Here is a 16883-nt window from a genome sequence, read left to right as displayed (position 1 = left end):
TAGTACCTACGTCTCCTGTTTTCCTAGGAGTTCAGCAACTTTACAGTATTAAGGCATATAAAATAGTATAAGAGTACACCTAAATCGCTCCCTTATTAATAATCTCCTGCTCCTGCCGCTCTTATTTACCCTTCTTTATAGCTACCTCGCACCTTCCTTTTATAGCTACTAAGATATTCCTTACTAGCCTTCTCTCTAGCCTCTAAGGTATATAAAAGTCGTCCTCTTCTAGTTCTATTTTCTTTCCTTCTTCCTTTAACTACGGAACAAGATTCATCTTAACTATTAAGTATAGTAGTTATATATCATGTTTTACTTGATTCACAGTTATATATTATTATTAAGGAAGATATTTATCAAAGGACTGATTTTCCGTGAAGAATATTCTATTTTTTATAGGTTCCACTACTAGAAACAGCCTTAATTTATACAGGTCTATTATTAATTAGCTAACTATTATTAATCTTAGAGTTATTATCAGAAAATCAGTTATTACTAGGTAACCTTATATATATCTTATATTATTTAAACGATTCTAAAGGTAAAGCCTTCATAAGAGTATCTACTATATTATTATTACTTAGAACATGTTTTACTACTAACTTATTATATAAAACTATATCGTCTTAAATATAGAACTAGTAGATATTAATATACTTTACCTTTAGATAGAATTTCTGTTCTTTTAAGAGAGATTCAGCTCTAGTGTTATTAAGATATAGCATAAGAATTCAGGATAGCTTTATATTAAGGTCTTTCTATAGCTTAAGTAACTAGGCTACTTCTCTAGAGCTATCACTAGCAGCTATTATCTCAGAATCTAAGCTAGAGAGAGCTATAAACCTTTACCTATTAGTAGCCTAAGAGATTAGACCCCTGTAGAACCTTACTATCTATCCTTAGAACGATTTCCTATTATATTCCGTCCCCTATGTAGTATCAGTCTAAATATTAAATATATTATTATCTAGCTTTCCCCTGTATTCTATTCCGATTCTAAATATTATTCCGTCACCTTCTATATATTATAGATATCAGAGAAGAGGTTTCGTGTCTTAGAGGTGAGATTTAAGGGGATTTAATATATACCGCGCTAGCTAGCTTATTATATAGGTAATATCAGGTCGTATAAGGTTCAAGAGGTATATTAGAGAGCCGATAATCTACTAAAACAGTAAGATCTCTTCAGGGGAGGCTAGTATAATACCTTCATCTTTAGCTAACTCCCTTAGTACTATTCCAGCAGCTACAGGTAAGGTATTACCTCCAGCTGCGGCTATTCTAAACCTTTCTAGTAGCTTTTATATATAAGCTGTTTAATAAATCCGCAGAGTCTTATTCTTCCTATCCCTCTTAACTTATAGGCCTATAAACGTATTAATAGCTCCGAGGTCTTTACCTTTCCAGGTCTTTAAGAGCTATTTCTTAAGATATTCGCAGTTAGCAGGGTTACTTATAATTAGTATATCATTAATAAAGACTAATACATATACTCTATTCTTAAAGATAAAGAGATTAGGGTCAGCCTCTAACGCTTCTAGACCTAGCTTTTCTATCTTATCTTTAACAAGAAGCTACTATTCCCTAGGTACTTATTTCAAGCTGTAGAGAAAGCGTAGAAGCTTCAGATATACGTCTTTCCTTCTATTTAGCTCTAGGTAAAGCTTATTCCATATCTCCGGTATCTTATTGTTCGGAATCGTTATATATATATCTTCTTTCAGGTACACGTTTAAGAAGGCAGTATCGATATTAATATACTTGATCTCCAGGTCTCTTTTAGCCGTAATAGTAAGTAGTACTTATAAAGTGGAATAGCGTATAACGCTTGTGAAAGTATTGAAGTAGTTAAGGCCGTGTTTTTACTCAAAGCCTCTCACTATAAGCCTAGCCTTTCGCCGTGCTATAGAGCTATCAGAGTTAATTTTATTATATAGAACTAGTCTTAAAGATATTAGTTTCAAGCCGGAGGGAGACTTACTAAAGTATACTCTATAGGTTCCAGCGCTTTATATAGCCTGTAATTCCTTAAGAATAGCAGCCTTCTATTCTACTAGATTCTCCCTTAGAGCCTCTATAATAGTTATAACCTTAAGAGGTTATATAAGTTCACCCTTTAGCGCAATTAGCGCTATTTAACAGGTTAGTACCTTATCAAGGATTTACTAAGAGTATAGCTTCATAGTTATTACTTAAGCGGCTTACTCGAAGTGTTATTTTCTACGCTATTTCCTACTATATCTTAATAGTAGAGTATTATCAGACGTGTTTACTAGTTAAGTCTATTTAGGGAGGCGTTAATTAGACGCTCCCTTAGTATCTCCTACTATATTTTCTATAGCTAACCTTCCCCTTAAAGGATTTTCAGCTTCTATAGCTAGCCTCTCTCCTAGAGGTCTTTCAGCTTCTATAGCTAGCCTCTCTCTTAGAGGTCTTTCCAAGCCTTCAGCACCCTTAGCTAGCCTCTTAGCAAGTGCTAGACTAGTAGCTAGTAGTAAAGGTCTTTCCACTACCTTATTACTGCCTTTTAGTATAGTTTCCTTACTACTAGTGTATATAGAGTATATCATATACTCGTTAAAGCCGTAGTCGGCTATTTCTAGTTCCTTAAAGGTTTCTATATTTAAGAGCCTATAAGTTAAAGTATTAGCTATACCTACTAATACAAAATACCCCGGAATCGTCCTTTACTTTATTTTACCCTAATATAGCCCTAGTGGATATAAAGGGTACGCTATAGAGCTAAATACTCTTATTTTAGAGAGGTTTATAAGCCGTCCTTTATATACTTCGATTAAAGTAAGTCCAGTAGCTATTTTATATAGTAAAGCAGTAGTTAGGCGTCTATTCTTTAGCTTTACCGCCTACTTAATAGCGTAGTACTATATATTCTCAGGTATCTTTATATCGTAGAGGATTAAGCGTATAATCTTAGCTAGTTTATACATCTATCGCTCTATAACTCTATTCAGAGAGTATTTATATAGAGAAAAGGGTTCAAGAACGATTCCACTCTCTTATAGCTAGTTAACAAACTCAGGACCGAACTCTCCCTTACTATTATCAGTCCTCTAGTAGATAATTATACGGAATTTACTTTACCCTTGAGTTTTAAGCTGTAGTTTTAATTTCCGAATAACTAGTTAAATAGTTAACACAGACTTATTAACTAAGAGATCTACCTAACACGTCCTCGTAGTATTATCTACTACTAAAAGGAAGTATTTATAGCTGCGAATTAAGCGTAGTAAGATACTAGAGATATCAGCGTATAATCGACAAATAGGTATATTAGTTCTACTATCTGACTTCTTATTAAAGTACTCTTTTATACAGCCTATAAGGCAAGCCTCGTAACACCTCTCTCCCTTTAGCTCCGGAACAGAAATCGGTCTTATTCTATAACTGCTATAAGCAACTAGTTTCTTCAAATAAGCGTAATTTATATAGCCTAAACACCTATAGAGTAGATCTGCTTTTATTTCCTCTGTGCTAAGCTAACTCTCCATTTATTCCTTCAGTAGCTTTAAGTCTAACGGAATTACATTATATATAACTTAATATCAAGGATTCGTATCCAGAATATATAAACCTCTGTTTCTTATACCTATAAAAGCTAGTTTACTATTCTAGTATCTATTTACCGATATCTTAGTTAGTTCTGTATTAATTTCTTCGTCTAAGAGTTAATATATTAATACTAGCTTTATAGCTCCGAAGTTAGGTACATACTATATATCTTTGAAGGTTAACCTATTAATAGTAATATCTCTATAACCTTTAGCTATTAAGTATAAATTAGTCGCTGTTTTAACGTATTTAGTATTACGCTAGCGCTTAAGTTACTTGAACTTAGCTAAAACTCTACTAAAGTAGCGAGTAGCGCTAGAGTCGATTTTCTAAACAGATTCTATAATAGAGATTATTAATAAAGTATATTCTACGTCTTTAGTGTAATAAATCTCTTCTAAAGAGAACACAGGATAAGTATTATCATCTTTAATTTCCTCTACTTTATTAGCGCTATCTCTCGCGTAGGTATTCTTAGCTTCCGTGTAATCTACGTACTAGTAGCTATAGCCTTTACACTAGGCATACTAATTTTAGCCTAATTTAAGGCGATTTCCTCTTTTTTCTATACGTTCTCCACGTCTCTATTAGCTACTACCCCTGCCATTATTATTCCGTCTTTCCTATCCTCTCTTATTCTCACGTATATTACCTCTCCTATATGAATAGCCTCTACCCCTCTAGCCTCTACTATCTCTGCTACCTCTCCCTCTATTATAGCCTCTATTCGCGTAGTTTATAGCGTTACTAGTAGCTATAGGTCGAAGTTATTCCCTCTATTAAATTTAATATTCGTTAAGCTTTTATATAGTATCTCTAAGATCCAGGTCTTACGATTTTAAGGTAAGCGCTATAATAATCTAAGCTCCGGACGCTAGTAACAACTGTAATAGCTTAAGACGTATATCCTTATTAGTAAGAGGTTTACTATCGCCGCTGAGCTTTACTTTAAAGAGTAAGAGCCTTATAATATAGTTCTGAAGTATTTCCTCCCTCGGGATAAACTTTATCTTAAAGAAATCGTCTCTTATATTAGTAAAGGTAAGACTCCCTTAAACTACTTTACCTTTATCTATATAAATAGCTTCCTAGAGAGGCTTAGTGTTATTTAGTTTAATAATATCTCTATACTTAGGAAAAAGAAGCTTAGAGATTAAGTTAATAACTATTTTAAAAGCTTCCTTCTTTTCCTTAGCGTAAGTATTCTACTAATTAACACTATTCGATACGCTAACTTCAGTAAGAATATAATAAAGAACACCAGCCTTAGCTAGCTCTTATTCAGTCTTAAGCTCCTATTTAAAGAAGTTATCAAACTCTAGTAGAGTTTTACCTTTTAAGGCTCCAGCGACATAGGGAATTAGTACTTTTAATTAAGATAATATTATAGCGTAGTAGTAGATATACTAAGAGTTAATAAAGTGGAGATCTTAATAAAAATAAAGTTTTAAGGTCTTTTTCAATTAATTGGAATTACTACTATATCATAATTACAGTTGTATAAGGAGCTACTACAGAGAGAGAGAATCTCTTATATAAAGGGGTAGCGTACTCAGTAGTACAGCCTATAGTACTAAGTCTACGCCTACAATCCCCATATTTCTAACAGGCCTGGGGATTACTTTCGCTAATCTGGACAACAAACCTAAAATTGGAGATGCTGGATGGTTATCCAAGTGTGATCCCAAGCCGTCGGGACCGCCCAGTCAACAACAGAACCTTTCACCACGACCTATCTCATGACCAGATGAAGGTACTTGTTAGTCGTGGGTGTAGACAAATTACATGGCAAATTCTTGCGATACAAGGTGCAGCTTGCATATTCAGTACAAGCATCAAGGATTTCGATTGGTCATTCGGGTTCGTTGCTGCTAGGCGTGCTACGACAGCAGGCTTCCCGCACCTGGACAACAGCACAAAAGATCTGGCAAACTCTCTGCTGTACGGACGACGTCTGCCAAAGTGATTGAAGGCTCAGTTCGCTGATGCCATTTTCTAGAGACCCAGCAAACACATATGAAGGTGTATGCACACGGCGCATCATTGTCCTATCCGGGCTCGCCCCGAACTTCGCGCGCATCATGTCAGCACCTAGGCAGGATAACCCCGGCCGCTGACGTCCAGGGACATGGGACCTTGAACTGCATTCAAATTCCCCCCAATTTCAATGTAGACCTACATCTTACTCAGGTCTTCTGCACCCTCATTATGTCTCTCGACATTCTGCTGAATTATGGCTTCCACGACCGACAACATCCAAGCGCCCATTGCTCAATTCCATAAGCATGGCTTACAGCTGCGGTCTGGCAGCCCATTATTGCAAGATGCGGTGGAGGATGCGCCGAGGAAGAGATCGAAAGTTAAGACGGGTTGTTACACTTGCAAGCAAGTATCGCGATTCGTCCTGCAATAAACCCTTTCTAACCTCTGCAATACAGAGCCCGACGAGTGAAGTGCGATGAAGCCAAACCTTGGTGCAAGCGCTGCATCAAATTTGGAGTCGACTGCGACGGCTACCCCGCGCCCAAAGGGCACCCTCGCACAGCCAAACATCTACGACCACGAGTTCAAGCTGCCGGTTCTATAGTTCCCTCAGCAGGACGGACTGTCATATACTCCATGGAACCTGTACGACTATTTGAAGACGAGCAAGAAGGACGATGTTTCCGGATATACTGCGACGAAATGGCATATCAGCTCAAGGGACCATTCAAGACATCTTTATGGAGCCAATTGATCCCCCAAGTCAGCCATGCCGAACCGTTCATTCGACACGCCATTATTGCTCTTGGGGCAATGAGGAAGATCACACATGGGCCGGATAATGCAGGTGAGGGTTTCCAGCTGAGCCCGGCGAATGCGCCGGATTTCTTCTATGCGTTGCGGCAGTACGAGAAAGCTCTCCAGGGGATGAGACAGACTATTGCGGACGGGAGGAAAGATATACAGAAAGCGCTGATTGCGTGTATTCTGGTCTTCTGTTTCGAGACTTTGACGAACAAGATGAATAATGCAGTGGTGAATGCAGAGAGTGGACTGTTGCTTCTGCATTCTTGGATGCGAGAGAACCTGCCCAACCATGTTGGGTGTAACCCAAGCAAAGAGTGGCAGGATCACCGTATTGAAGAGGATCTCATGATTGCGTTCTCGACTCTCGATTTACAGGTCCTGTTCTTCCGAGATGGAAGACCGGCCAGGACTCACGAATATGTGATAAATAGCGCTGATGGATCGATCGCGCAAATGCCAGCTGAATTCGGTACACTCAAGGCAGCGCATAATTTCTGGATGTTAATCATGAGGAGAAATTATCACTTCATTGTGATGGTTCTCGGGCAAGGGAAAGCATCCGAAATGTGTGGGCCACTGATGCACGGCGACGCTCCTTACGAAGACTGCGTGAACATCTTTCCTGGAGGTAACATCTTCAGCACACCGAAAGAGCCACCTTTCGAGCTGTTCCCTGCCTGTATGAGGTACTGTGACGACGTTGCGAGGTGGACAAAAGCCTCTGCACAGGTGTTCCGAGACATGGAAACTACAGGGACAGAAGAAGAAAGAGTTTTGATCGCTTTGCTGAAGATACATTCTATTATGGGCCCTATCATGCTCACAAGCGCATTCTTCACCACACAAACAGCCTACGATCAATACCTCTCGGAATTCCGCAAAATTATCACGCTTTGCGAATGGGTCCTCCCACGACTCATGGGCCCCGCCGGCGGCAAGGCAGTCTATCATTTTGACCTTGGGGTCTTGGTCGGTCTCTTTCTAGTCGGTGCTAAATGTCGAGATCTTACTCTACGGAATAGGGCTATTGATCTTTTATTCGGGTATAGGCTTAGAGAGGGCTTCTGGGACTCTGCTGCGGCGGGGCTGTTTATTGTATGGGCGAGGGATCTGGATGAGGAGGGGAGAGACGAGAATGGCGAGATACCGGAAGAGAAGAGGTGGTTCATCACGAGCGCATATGTGGATATGGATAAGCAGAAGTGTTTGGTGAGTGCTACTCGGAAAGAGTTGGATGGATTGGAATTCAGGCACAAGGAGATATTTTGGTAATACTCATGGCATGGAAAGCAAAGAAACACAACCGAAACAAATACAAACACAAACTAGATACCCATTATATCACAGAATCTCTGCTACCAGATCAAATATGCCAGCCATGAGCAGACGGTCGACTCAGATGATTTGCCCTTGGCAATATCTCGAGTTTAGTCACGTGTGTTCTATTAAATTCCATTAGCGCGGAATCGCGTCTGCCACGCGAATTTTCAAAGCTTCATGAACGGCAACACCTCACATTACCTAGCTCTCCATCTCCCCACCACGATCCCAAGCACCATCTACTCCCCCTCCCCGCTGTAGACTCGATACCTGCGACCTCGGAACTTCTGTACAATAGCTTCTACATATCTGCAAATATGTCGTTCGGTGGCCAAACCCCGACGATTATTGTGTTGAAGGAAGGTTAGTCAACAGCGAAAGTTGGACCAAGGAAACAGCAGCTGATGGAGCGGAAATATAGGAACGGATTCATCGCAGGGAAAGGGCCAGATCATATCGAATATCAATGCGTGTTTAGCTGTGCAAGCTACTATACGGAGCACACTGGGACCTTACGGAGGAGATTTGTTGCTCGTGGATGAGAATGGCAGACAAACGATCACAAATGACGGCGCAACTGTTATGAAGGTTTGCAAATCATTCCCGGTCTTCTGAGAGTACGGAGCTGACGAGGAATAGCTTCTCGAAATCGTACACCCCGCCGCACGAATCCTGACCGATATTGCGAGATCACAAGATGCTGAGGTTGGCGATGGAACGACATCCGTTGTGGTACTGGCTGGTGAGATCCTGAAGGAGATCAAAGAACACGTTGAGCAGGGTGTGAGCCCGCAGACGATTATCAAGGGTCTGAGAAGAGCGTCGAACATGGCTGTTAATAAGGTGCGGGAGATTGCTGTTAATACCAGTGAGGGCAACCAGAGAGAGACTTTGGTCAAGTTGGCTGGTACGGCTATGAGTAGCAAGTTAATTAAGAGAAATACTGGGTTCTTTACGAAGAGTAGGATTTCCGTTTCGGCATAGGGGTATATTTGCTGACATCTTCTAGTGGTTGTTGATGCTGTTCTTTCACTTGACCAAGACGACTTGAACGAGAAACTTATCGGCGTCAAAAAGATTCCCGGCGGCTCCCTTACCGACTCACTGTTCGTCAATGGTGTTGCATTCAAGAAGACCTTCTCATATGCTGGTTTCGAGCAACAACCAAAGACCTTCAAGAACCCTAAAATCGTCTGCCTAAACGTCGAGCTCGAGCTCAAGTCGGAAAAGGACAATGCCGAAGTCAGAGTCGAGCAGGTTTCTGAGTATCAAGCTATTGTCGATGCGGAATGGCAAATTATCTACAACAAGATGGAAGCGCTCTACAAGACTGGTGCCAAGGTCGTTCTGTCCAAACTGCCCATTGGTGATCTCGCAACCCAATACTTCGCAGACAGAGACATCTTCTGCGCAGGACGTGTTGCATCCGACGATCTCGAGCGTATCATCCAAGCCACAGGAGGATCCATTCAATCCACCTGCTCTGACATCCACCCCGAACATCTCGGAACATGCGGATCCTTCAACGAGCGCCAAATCGGCGGCGAACGCTTCAACTTCTTTGAGGACTGCCCCGAAGCCAAAACATGCACCCTCGTCCTCCGCGGTGGTGCAGAGCAGTTCATCGCGGAAGTCGAGCGATCCCTCCACGACGCCATCATGATCGTCAAGCGCGCCATCAAGAACAACACCATCGTCGCCGGCGGCGGCGCGTGCGAGATGGAAGTCTCCGCCTACCTGCACCGCTACGCCGACAAGAACGTCCCGCACAAACAGCAGGCGATCATCAAATCCTTCGCCAAGGCACTCGAGGTGATCCCCCGCCAGCTCTGCGACAACGCCGGTTTCGACGCCACCGACATCCTGAACAAGCTGCGCGTTGAGCACCGCAAGGGAAATACCTGGGCGGGTGTCGATTTCGATAACGAGGGCGTGAGGGATAACCTCGAGGCGTTTGTGTGGGAGCCGGCGCTGGTGAAGATTAATGCTATGCAGGCGGCGACCGAGGCGAGTTGTTTGATTCTGAGTGTGGATGAAACGATTAAGAATGAGGAGAGTGCGCAGCCTCAGGCGCCGCAGAGGGGTCTGCCACCTGGAGCTGCACAGAGGGTGATGCGTGGCAGAGGACGTGGTATGCCGAGACGGTAGAGTGGTCGATTTTGATGTGGTGTTAGCTGCTTGAGATGAGAATTCAAAAACAGAATTGAGAGAAGCTTGATTTGGGTCTGGAGTGATGCGCTACAGTAGTCGAGACGGCAGAAACGAGGCGAGATGAGACGAGGTTAGGTTGTTTGATGTATGATATTATACATGAGATAGATGATAACTACTACTTGTAGGAGCAGCATTGTCTGCTACCTTCCAGCCTCTACCCTCCAAGCTGCAAACTCAGCTATGTGCAATCTCACATCACATCCCCAAAATCAATCCGAAAAGTCTGCTCGCCTCGCAGCTACCCGCTCATCCCTCTTCCCCCTCCCGTCCCCCACTGTCCCCCGCTCTCCTCTACCTATCTTACAAAATGCATACGTACACCTCTCTCCTCTCATCTCCTCTACCTAACTCTAATATCTTCACACCATCTATCCTACCATTCCAACAAGGCCCTCAATTTTTTTCATCGCCTCACCATATCGCTGTGTTGCTACTCAAGATTGATTAGTAGCCCCTAATAAGTTTGATTCTGAACATTTGATATTCTCTCCTACCTAGAGAAAGGAGGAGATGCAGCTTAAAAAAAAACAAGGGGGCTGCTTGAGAGAGCATCAAGTTGTTGTGGAAGAATGGATGGATGGATCGAGTACAATTGAATCGATATTGAGTATGTGATGTGCCAAGTGTGCAGAATCTCAGATTCTTCTTCTTTTTGAGCTGAATATTTGATGCTGTGATTCCCCAACGAGGAGACTTCACGCGGAGGATAAAATGGATGGGTATACTGAAAAGGACGAGATGCGAACTCCTTCCTAGGAAGACAGACGGTACGATGCACATTCCCACTTACCACCTGTTCTATCTCTGGAGTCTAGACCATCATCCAGTGACATTCTTGAAAGTTTGGTTTTTGATTACTATCACTGGGGTATCGATTCCGACTGAGCCGAAAGTATACAGATATACGTGGACGTGAGGTAAATTTGACTTTACTCGATATGGATGGTATGGATGTGACAGCTACGAGGGCTAGATTGGGAGTTCTGAGTTCAGAGCTGAGAGGTTGAGTTTCTCGTCTTAACCTTGAGTCTTTAGGAATTACTACTTGATTCCGATTGGGCCCCGGATTATGCATACGTACAAATATGGTACATTTGACTTTTCTCGACACGTAAGGTACGGAGGTGACTGCTGGTAGCTAGATTAGGAATTTCAGGATCGATAGAGTATTATAAGGTTCTGAATTTGGATATAGCTCTAAGGTCTGAGCTTGAATTTGACTTTGGGATTGGGACTGGGATAGATGACTAGATTGGGCATTCAGGGCTGAAAGATTGAGTTTGAGAGTTTGGGATTGATGACTGGATTGGGAATACAGGATCGATAAAGTGTTATAGGATTCGGAACTCGGATATAGAGCCAAGCTTTACGTTTGCTGAGTTTGAGTTTGCGTTTATTCGCTGGTGGCGGGGTAGTCTGGGTGGTGTTATTGGAACATAAACATAAGCATAAGTATAAGTATAAGGTTTCCCCTTGCCCCTAACTTTGTTTCCTGACATTAAAGAGAGAGACGGGCGAAGAAAGTTTGAGGGTATGGAATCGATGGAGCATTGCACGGAATAAACCTGAATGCAGGTCTGAATTTGGGTCTGGTTTGGGGGTTAAGGTTGAGTTTGCAGCTTCTTTTCATGATGGCACTGTGGTGAATGTGGCAGTATTGGAGTATAGGTATATGTATAAGGTTTCCCTAGGGCTGGAACTCAACTCAAGTCAATGGAGATCTGAGAGGGTGAGTTGGAGGTTGAGTGTTTAGCTGACGAATATAGCGAGTTCTCATGTTGAGGCAATTTTTACCTTAGTTGGGCACCATGAGAAGGAATTTATGGGCTTGGGCAGTGACAGATCTGTGGGTGAGAGAGTTGATTATTGTGGATTATTCTGTCAAAGAGTCTTGGCGCAAACAAACGAAAGTAAATGAGACAAACATAAATAGCTGTAAACATACGTAAACAAAACCCACTTCGTTTCTTATCGAATCCTTCCCAACCGGGTCCCAAGTACAGAGGTACGCAGTTTGCTCTGACCTTCTCCTCGGCTAAAGTCCGTGAACTGGATCAGTAGATCCGGATGACGACTCAAACATTGGTCTCCATCCAGCAGATCCTCAGGGCGGGACAAGAAGCGTAGGGCAGGATCGAGATGTCTCGAAGACGAGTTTGTGGAGTTGATGAATGGATTCTAGATTGTTGGATTTCAAGTCGTGCGTACTGACATGTGCCATGGTGAAGTTGTCTTGGTGTGACCCTGTGCTACTCGTCTGATTGTTGCCGATGTTTTGCTAAAAATACTATAGCCATATATCAGGCATTTCAGCTTGTGAAAGTCAATCCGTGCTCTGTTTGACTACTTCCTCATAGTATCATCCCAACAATAAGACGAAATTCCCAACGAGGCTTTCAAAGAAGTTTTGCGCTTGTAGATTTCCAACACACCACGTCTCGCTAGCTCGCTTGTTTTCCCCAATGAGTTCTTGGGCTCGACTCGCTTACGGTCCACCTGTCACTTTTGGGGAGGCTTATTTAGATTGTGCAGATTGTGGCTGCGTCAGCCCCCCGGACGAACTTTCTTCCAGCGATACAAGAAACTTCTTGGGATTCCTCTCCCCTGGACCTGTACAGCGATCTCAGTCTGTCATGCGATCCGTGCCCTGTCAACTTCTCCGCCTCAATGACTAAAACGGACATACAGCCGTTCTCGAGCTGGGGAAAACCCTACTGCTGGAAATCCGGGCCAGATTCTCCTGAAACGTAATCCTTGAGGGCATGTCCCATCTATGTTAAAAAGTGCTATGAAGCGGGAATGGAGCGGGGCCGCGTCTGATGGGTTTGCTGTGTTTTGGTGGACCTCTGTGGTGGAAGATCTACGGGAGGAGATTGTCTTTTCCATGGTTTAACAGCGTGGCCTCCCTGCTCAGCTGGGAGATCAAGATACTGTCCCATGGTCACGCCCACGTTGTTTCTTGGGAGGGTCCTGTTTCGTTTCTTCCTTCATTTGTTCTTCCATCTACTTTCCTTGCCTTTCATTTCATTATTTTGGTGGTGAAATATACCGTTGAGTTCCCTTCATTTCACCTGTTGCTTTTTCCGGCGGTCGTTGGTTTGAGAAGTGAAGGAGGATGTAAGGATGAATTCTCCGCGCGCCGACGATGTTGTGTATATCTCCCCAGTGAAGGAAGTCAATGCTGGGCTGTGGACGCTTTTTACCGGTGCGACGGTATTTCTTGGCTTGAGACTTTATTGCAAGCTCTCGAGGAGGACGGGATTGTGGTACGATGATTATGTGTTGATCCTGTCGTGGGTGAGTACTTCTCAAATGATCCTTCGTTGCCCACATGAGAAGAAACCTTTCCTGACATTGCGTGTAGTTGGTGCTGTTAGCCAACGACATAATTATCGATATTGAGTGAGTTCATCCGAATGTTCAGTGTTCCGATATTCCGACGTCTGATCCCAAATATCCTCCGAAAAGTGATCATAATTGTGGAATTATGATCAGCTCAGGGCACACGGGAAGACTATCCTCGATTGGAAACTGTCCAACTTCAAAACAAATACTGACATCAAACTTTATAGATGGTCGACAGGCTATGTGAAAGGCGACTGGGACGACCGCATGCACATCCTCATCAATATTTCATCATGTGGAACCTTAATCGGACAAGCCTTGTCCAAAACGGCCCTCGGCATCACACTCCTCCGAATGTCGAACAAAAAGCAATCGGCCATCCTATGGTACTGCATCATATCCATGAATGTTTACATGATCATAAAATGCTTCTTCCAGTGGGCGAAATTCTGCGGCAAGAACGACTATCAGAATTGGTACAACATCCAAGGCCCCTGTCTCAACTATGATATCGTGCAGGATTTCGAAGTCGGTGGGAACACTTACAATATTGTCATGGATTTTGTATTTGCGGCTTTCCCTTGGTGGATTACATGGTCCTTGGAGATGAGGAAGGTCGAGAAGATCGCGCTGTGTCTGACCATGAGTTTGGGAATGTTGTGAGTGTTGGAGAATTGAATATCCCATGGGAAAGTTCTAATCGGAATAGTGTCGCAATCATGTCTGCTGTAAGGACATGGTGGAAAGACCGTCCAATCATGCATGTACACGACGAGTACTACATATGTAAGTCACACCCATTCTCAATCCCGGATATAATATCTAATATCGGCAATAGGGCGAAATGGCATGTCCAATATCTGGTACTCTGCAGAAGTAGCAGGCACCATAATAGTGCAATGCATTCCCATCCTCCGACCATTCCTCCGCGACATCAAAACCTCCATGTCCTCCAAACGCGACCAAATCAACAGCGTTGCGCGCCAAAGCCGCGTCATCAGCACCCCCAACGCGGAATTCAAGTCCAAACACCACTTCGACCTAGAAGACCAAGATTCAAAATACAAAACCAGCTTTCAAACGGCCTCGGACAAACACACCACCGAAGTCTTTGCGCTAGATATCATTCCTGAGGAGCCAGGAGAGAGGCGGAGAGGGAGTCTCAATTCACAGAGTCCGAGTGAGACTGGACGGTTAACGCCTATGCTTCCTTCGGGCCCGTTGTTCGCGGATCAGAGTTGGAGGTTTTCTGTGATGACAGGAAGTGATAGGACGGAAATGCTGAGTCCGTTGCCGAATACTTCTTGGATTGATTTAGAGCAGCAGAAAGGGCTGTCACCTGCGCCGCCTAGGCCTACGCCGCCTTGATGAGGATGGAACTTGTATGATTCTGGTGTTTGATGTACGGATACCAAAAATGCATTGTATCACTGGGCTGGAGGGGTGTACATGGAGTTCCAGGCATGTGGATTCAAATTCAATAAAATTCTTTTCTAAAGGTGCTGGTTCTCAGGGTGTGATTGATATTTGAGATCATCAGGTTTGTCCAATCGTGTGGTATCTGGTGTTACACGAGCCTTATGCAAGGCTGGGGTCTGTTGGATTGGCTCTTTCAAAGATCCACGTCTACGTGCATATTGATCTGTTGCTTTTGGCTTCTTGCAGATGCAAAGCCCGAGTCTCCGACTTCAAGAATCTTGCAGAGACATAGAATGGCTGCAGCTTCCCGCCCAATAAATATCACGACTTGATAGACTGAGAGACAGTTTTGCGATGGCGCTCTCGATATCAATGAATACACTATTCTCTGATAGCTTTAGCATCCAGGCTCGTACGCCGAGATCACGTTGGTGTATCATTGATCATGAGTGTCCCAAGTTCAAGAGAGGCGAACATTCCAGAGCTGCAGGCTAGGATCGCCCTTCTTCAATTGTGCAACAAGACGCCATCACCTCCGACTGAGCATCTTCCGCATGACATAGCCATCAATTCGAGCTCTCGTATCTTGCCATTTATCAAGGAGAAAGAGCTGGTGAAAACATTAGCCTTTCTAGCCAGTACTACTGATGACCCGGGGAGAGTGGTTGCAGTATGTGTTGAAGAGGGAAGAGATGGCCGATCGATGACCATCAAACTGGCTATTAATAACGGAGGGCTGGTTGATGTGGTCAAAGGGTTCAAGAAAATGGGTGAGATATTGCAGAGAATCGCGCAGAAAGGTTACAGCCTTAGAAGTCCATCTTGGTTCTTCTCGCTAACCACAACGCAGACGACATCGCAGACATTAGCGAAAGCAATCTTCTTAGAGAAGCCGTCAGACTCAACCAGTGTAGAGTTTTGTGTCGCTTGAAGTCAAAACATGCAGTGCTCAAATGCAGGAACGGTAAGGCAAAGATGGAAAAACCGAAGGTCATCCCGACACTTGCTCAAGCAATCGCTGCATTTGGTTCCAGCACCATTGGTGAGCTTCCCTCAGAAGAAGGTCAACAACTCAAGGAGAATGTTGGCGAAATGAAGAGACTTTTCGAGAGGCTTGAAATCCTCACCAAGGCAGACGCAACATCCGAACAAGGCATGCGTATACTTAGCGACATTATTCTGGCCGCGCATCGTTTATATAGGTCAAATGCACTTCATCCACTTTTAAATCTCTGTAGATTTGAAGATGAGCAGAAGTCTGCTATCCGTCGAACCATCGACAAGCTCAGTCGATACAGCACGGCATCGGCATTTCTGTTTGAAGCTGCATCTCGCTTCTACATCTTCAGAAATATCACGGTTCAGGTGGTCAAACTGCCTCCAAAGCCAATGCTTCGCGTCGACGAGCCAGCCCTGTATGTCAATGGCGTTGTCAGCGGTCTTTTCTCCCAGCAACAAGCCCAGCATGCTATTTCGAGATTTCGAGACCGCCTCAAGAAGAAAAAGGTCAATCATAACAAATTTTGCGAGTTGGTTTTCTCAACAAAGTATGTCGTCCATGCTGAAATGCAGCTCTTATTTCACTACGAGCTCCACGCCTGCACATTTCCACCCAGGGTGATCTGTTCTGGCAAGATGGCCTGTTTTCTGTGTAGCCTCTTTCTCAAGCAGCATGGGAAATTCTACATTCCTAGCACGCATGGAAGAGTATATGAGAAGTGGATACTCCCGAAGTGCCTAGGGGATCTTCAGGGTGCCATTGCCGATCAAATGCTGCCGATTGTTTCGAAATTTAACGCTGCACTCGAAGAGGTACTCAAGAGAGAGATATTGACGCCTTCCAAGACTATTCCGCAACCCAATGAGAGTCATATTTTCTAGTCTGCCGTCTGGTCTGACCTTGCTAAGACGCCGATGATGCCGATACGACGCATTGATTCTGGATACGATGAGGGAGAGAAGGAAGATGTGGATTCTTCGTCGACGATTATCAGATCACTGGTTCTATCAAAATCTACACTTCAATCCAAGCCCCCAGCTCAGTCAGAAAATGCTCTTCAGTCCGAACTTCCAATTCAATCGCCCGAAATTCAAGCAAACTCACCATATATCATGTTGACGAAAGGCCAAACGCTTGCTTTTGAGCTGTCTCCATCCTCCCAAATAATCAAAGTTGGGACCCCACGTATTCACCTCACTTTTTCCTACGATTCCTGGGAGCATGG

General features: G+C 43.5%; 5 protein-coding genes across 6 annotated transcripts; 4 read left to right on the top strand and 1 right to left on the bottom strand.

Moving 5' to 3' along the window:
• The first annotated feature begins 5262 nt into the window (after positions 1 to 5262).
• Positions 5263 to 7703, top strand: ONS95_006886 (uncharacterized protein). Of its 2 annotated transcripts, none has more exons than XM_058500370.1 (2): positions 5263 to 5955; positions 6009 to 7703. In XM_058500370.1, the coding sequence occupies exons 1-2, from the start codon at positions 5804 to 5806 to the stop codon at positions 7630 to 7632; spliced, it is 1776 nt and encodes a 591-aa protein (XP_058350206.1). In that variant the 5' UTR covers positions 5263 to 5803; the 3' UTR covers positions 7633 to 7703. The 2 variants fall into 2 exon arrangements, with proteins under 2 accessions (XP_058350206.1, XP_058350205.1); XM_058500369.1 differs by having other exon boundaries at positions 5502 to 5959.
• A 165-nt stretch (positions 7704 to 7868) lies between these two features.
• CCT7 (T-complex protein 1 subunit eta) lies at positions 7869 to 10167 on the top strand. Its single transcript, XM_058500368.1, has 4 exons — positions 7869 to 8043; positions 8102 to 8268; positions 8320 to 8641; positions 8690 to 10167. Exons 1-4 carry the CDS (start codon positions 7998 to 8000, stop codon positions 9826 to 9828), a joined length of 1674 nt encoding a protein of 557 aa, XP_058350204.1. The 5' UTR covers positions 7869 to 7997; the 3' UTR covers positions 9829 to 10167.
• A 114-nt stretch (positions 10168 to 10281) lies between these two features.
• On the bottom strand, positions 10282 to 11061 carry ONS95_006884 (uncharacterized protein). The gene is made up of 2 exons (XM_058500367.1): positions 10976 to 11061; positions 10282 to 10923 (listed from the first exon to the last, which is right to left on the bottom strand). The coding sequence occupies exon 2, from the start codon at positions 10672 to 10674 to the stop codon at positions 10339 to 10341; it is 336 nt and encodes a 111-aa protein (XP_058350203.1). The 5' UTR covers positions 10675 to 10923; positions 10976 to 11061; the 3' UTR covers positions 10282 to 10338.
• Positions 11062 to 13017: 1956 nt separating this feature from the next.
• On the top strand, positions 13018 to 14607 carry ONS95_006883 (uncharacterized protein; the record flags this gene model as incomplete). The annotated part of the gene is made up of 5 exons (XM_058500366.1): positions 13018 to 13191; positions 13259 to 13296; positions 13467 to 13898; positions 13949 to 14025; positions 14078 to 14607. 5 exons carry the CDS (start codon positions 13018 to 13020, stop codon positions 14605 to 14607), a joined length of 1251 nt encoding a protein of 416 aa, XP_058350202.1.
• Positions 14608 to 15103: 496 nt separating this feature from the next.
• ONS95_006882 (uncharacterized protein) lies at positions 15104 to 16539 on the top strand (the record flags this gene model as incomplete). Its single annotated transcript, XM_058500365.1, has 2 exons — positions 15104 to 15458; positions 15509 to 16539. 2 exons carry the CDS (start codon positions 15104 to 15106, stop codon positions 16537 to 16539), a joined length of 1386 nt encoding a protein of 461 aa, XP_058350201.1.
• Between the last annotated feature and the right edge of the window lie 344 nt (positions 16540 to 16883).

The sequence above is a fragment of the Cadophora gregata genome, assembly GCF_030347475.1.
Source record: "Cadophora gregata isolate MNR1 chromosome Unknown scaffold_18, whole genome shotgun sequence".
Taxonomy (NCBI): Eukaryota; Fungi; Ascomycota; class Leotiomycetes; order Helotiales; family Ploettnerulaceae; genus Cadophora; species Cadophora gregata.
The sequence above is the reverse complement of the archived record's forward strand: the minus strand, read 5'-3'. Positions and strand labels throughout refer to the sequence as shown.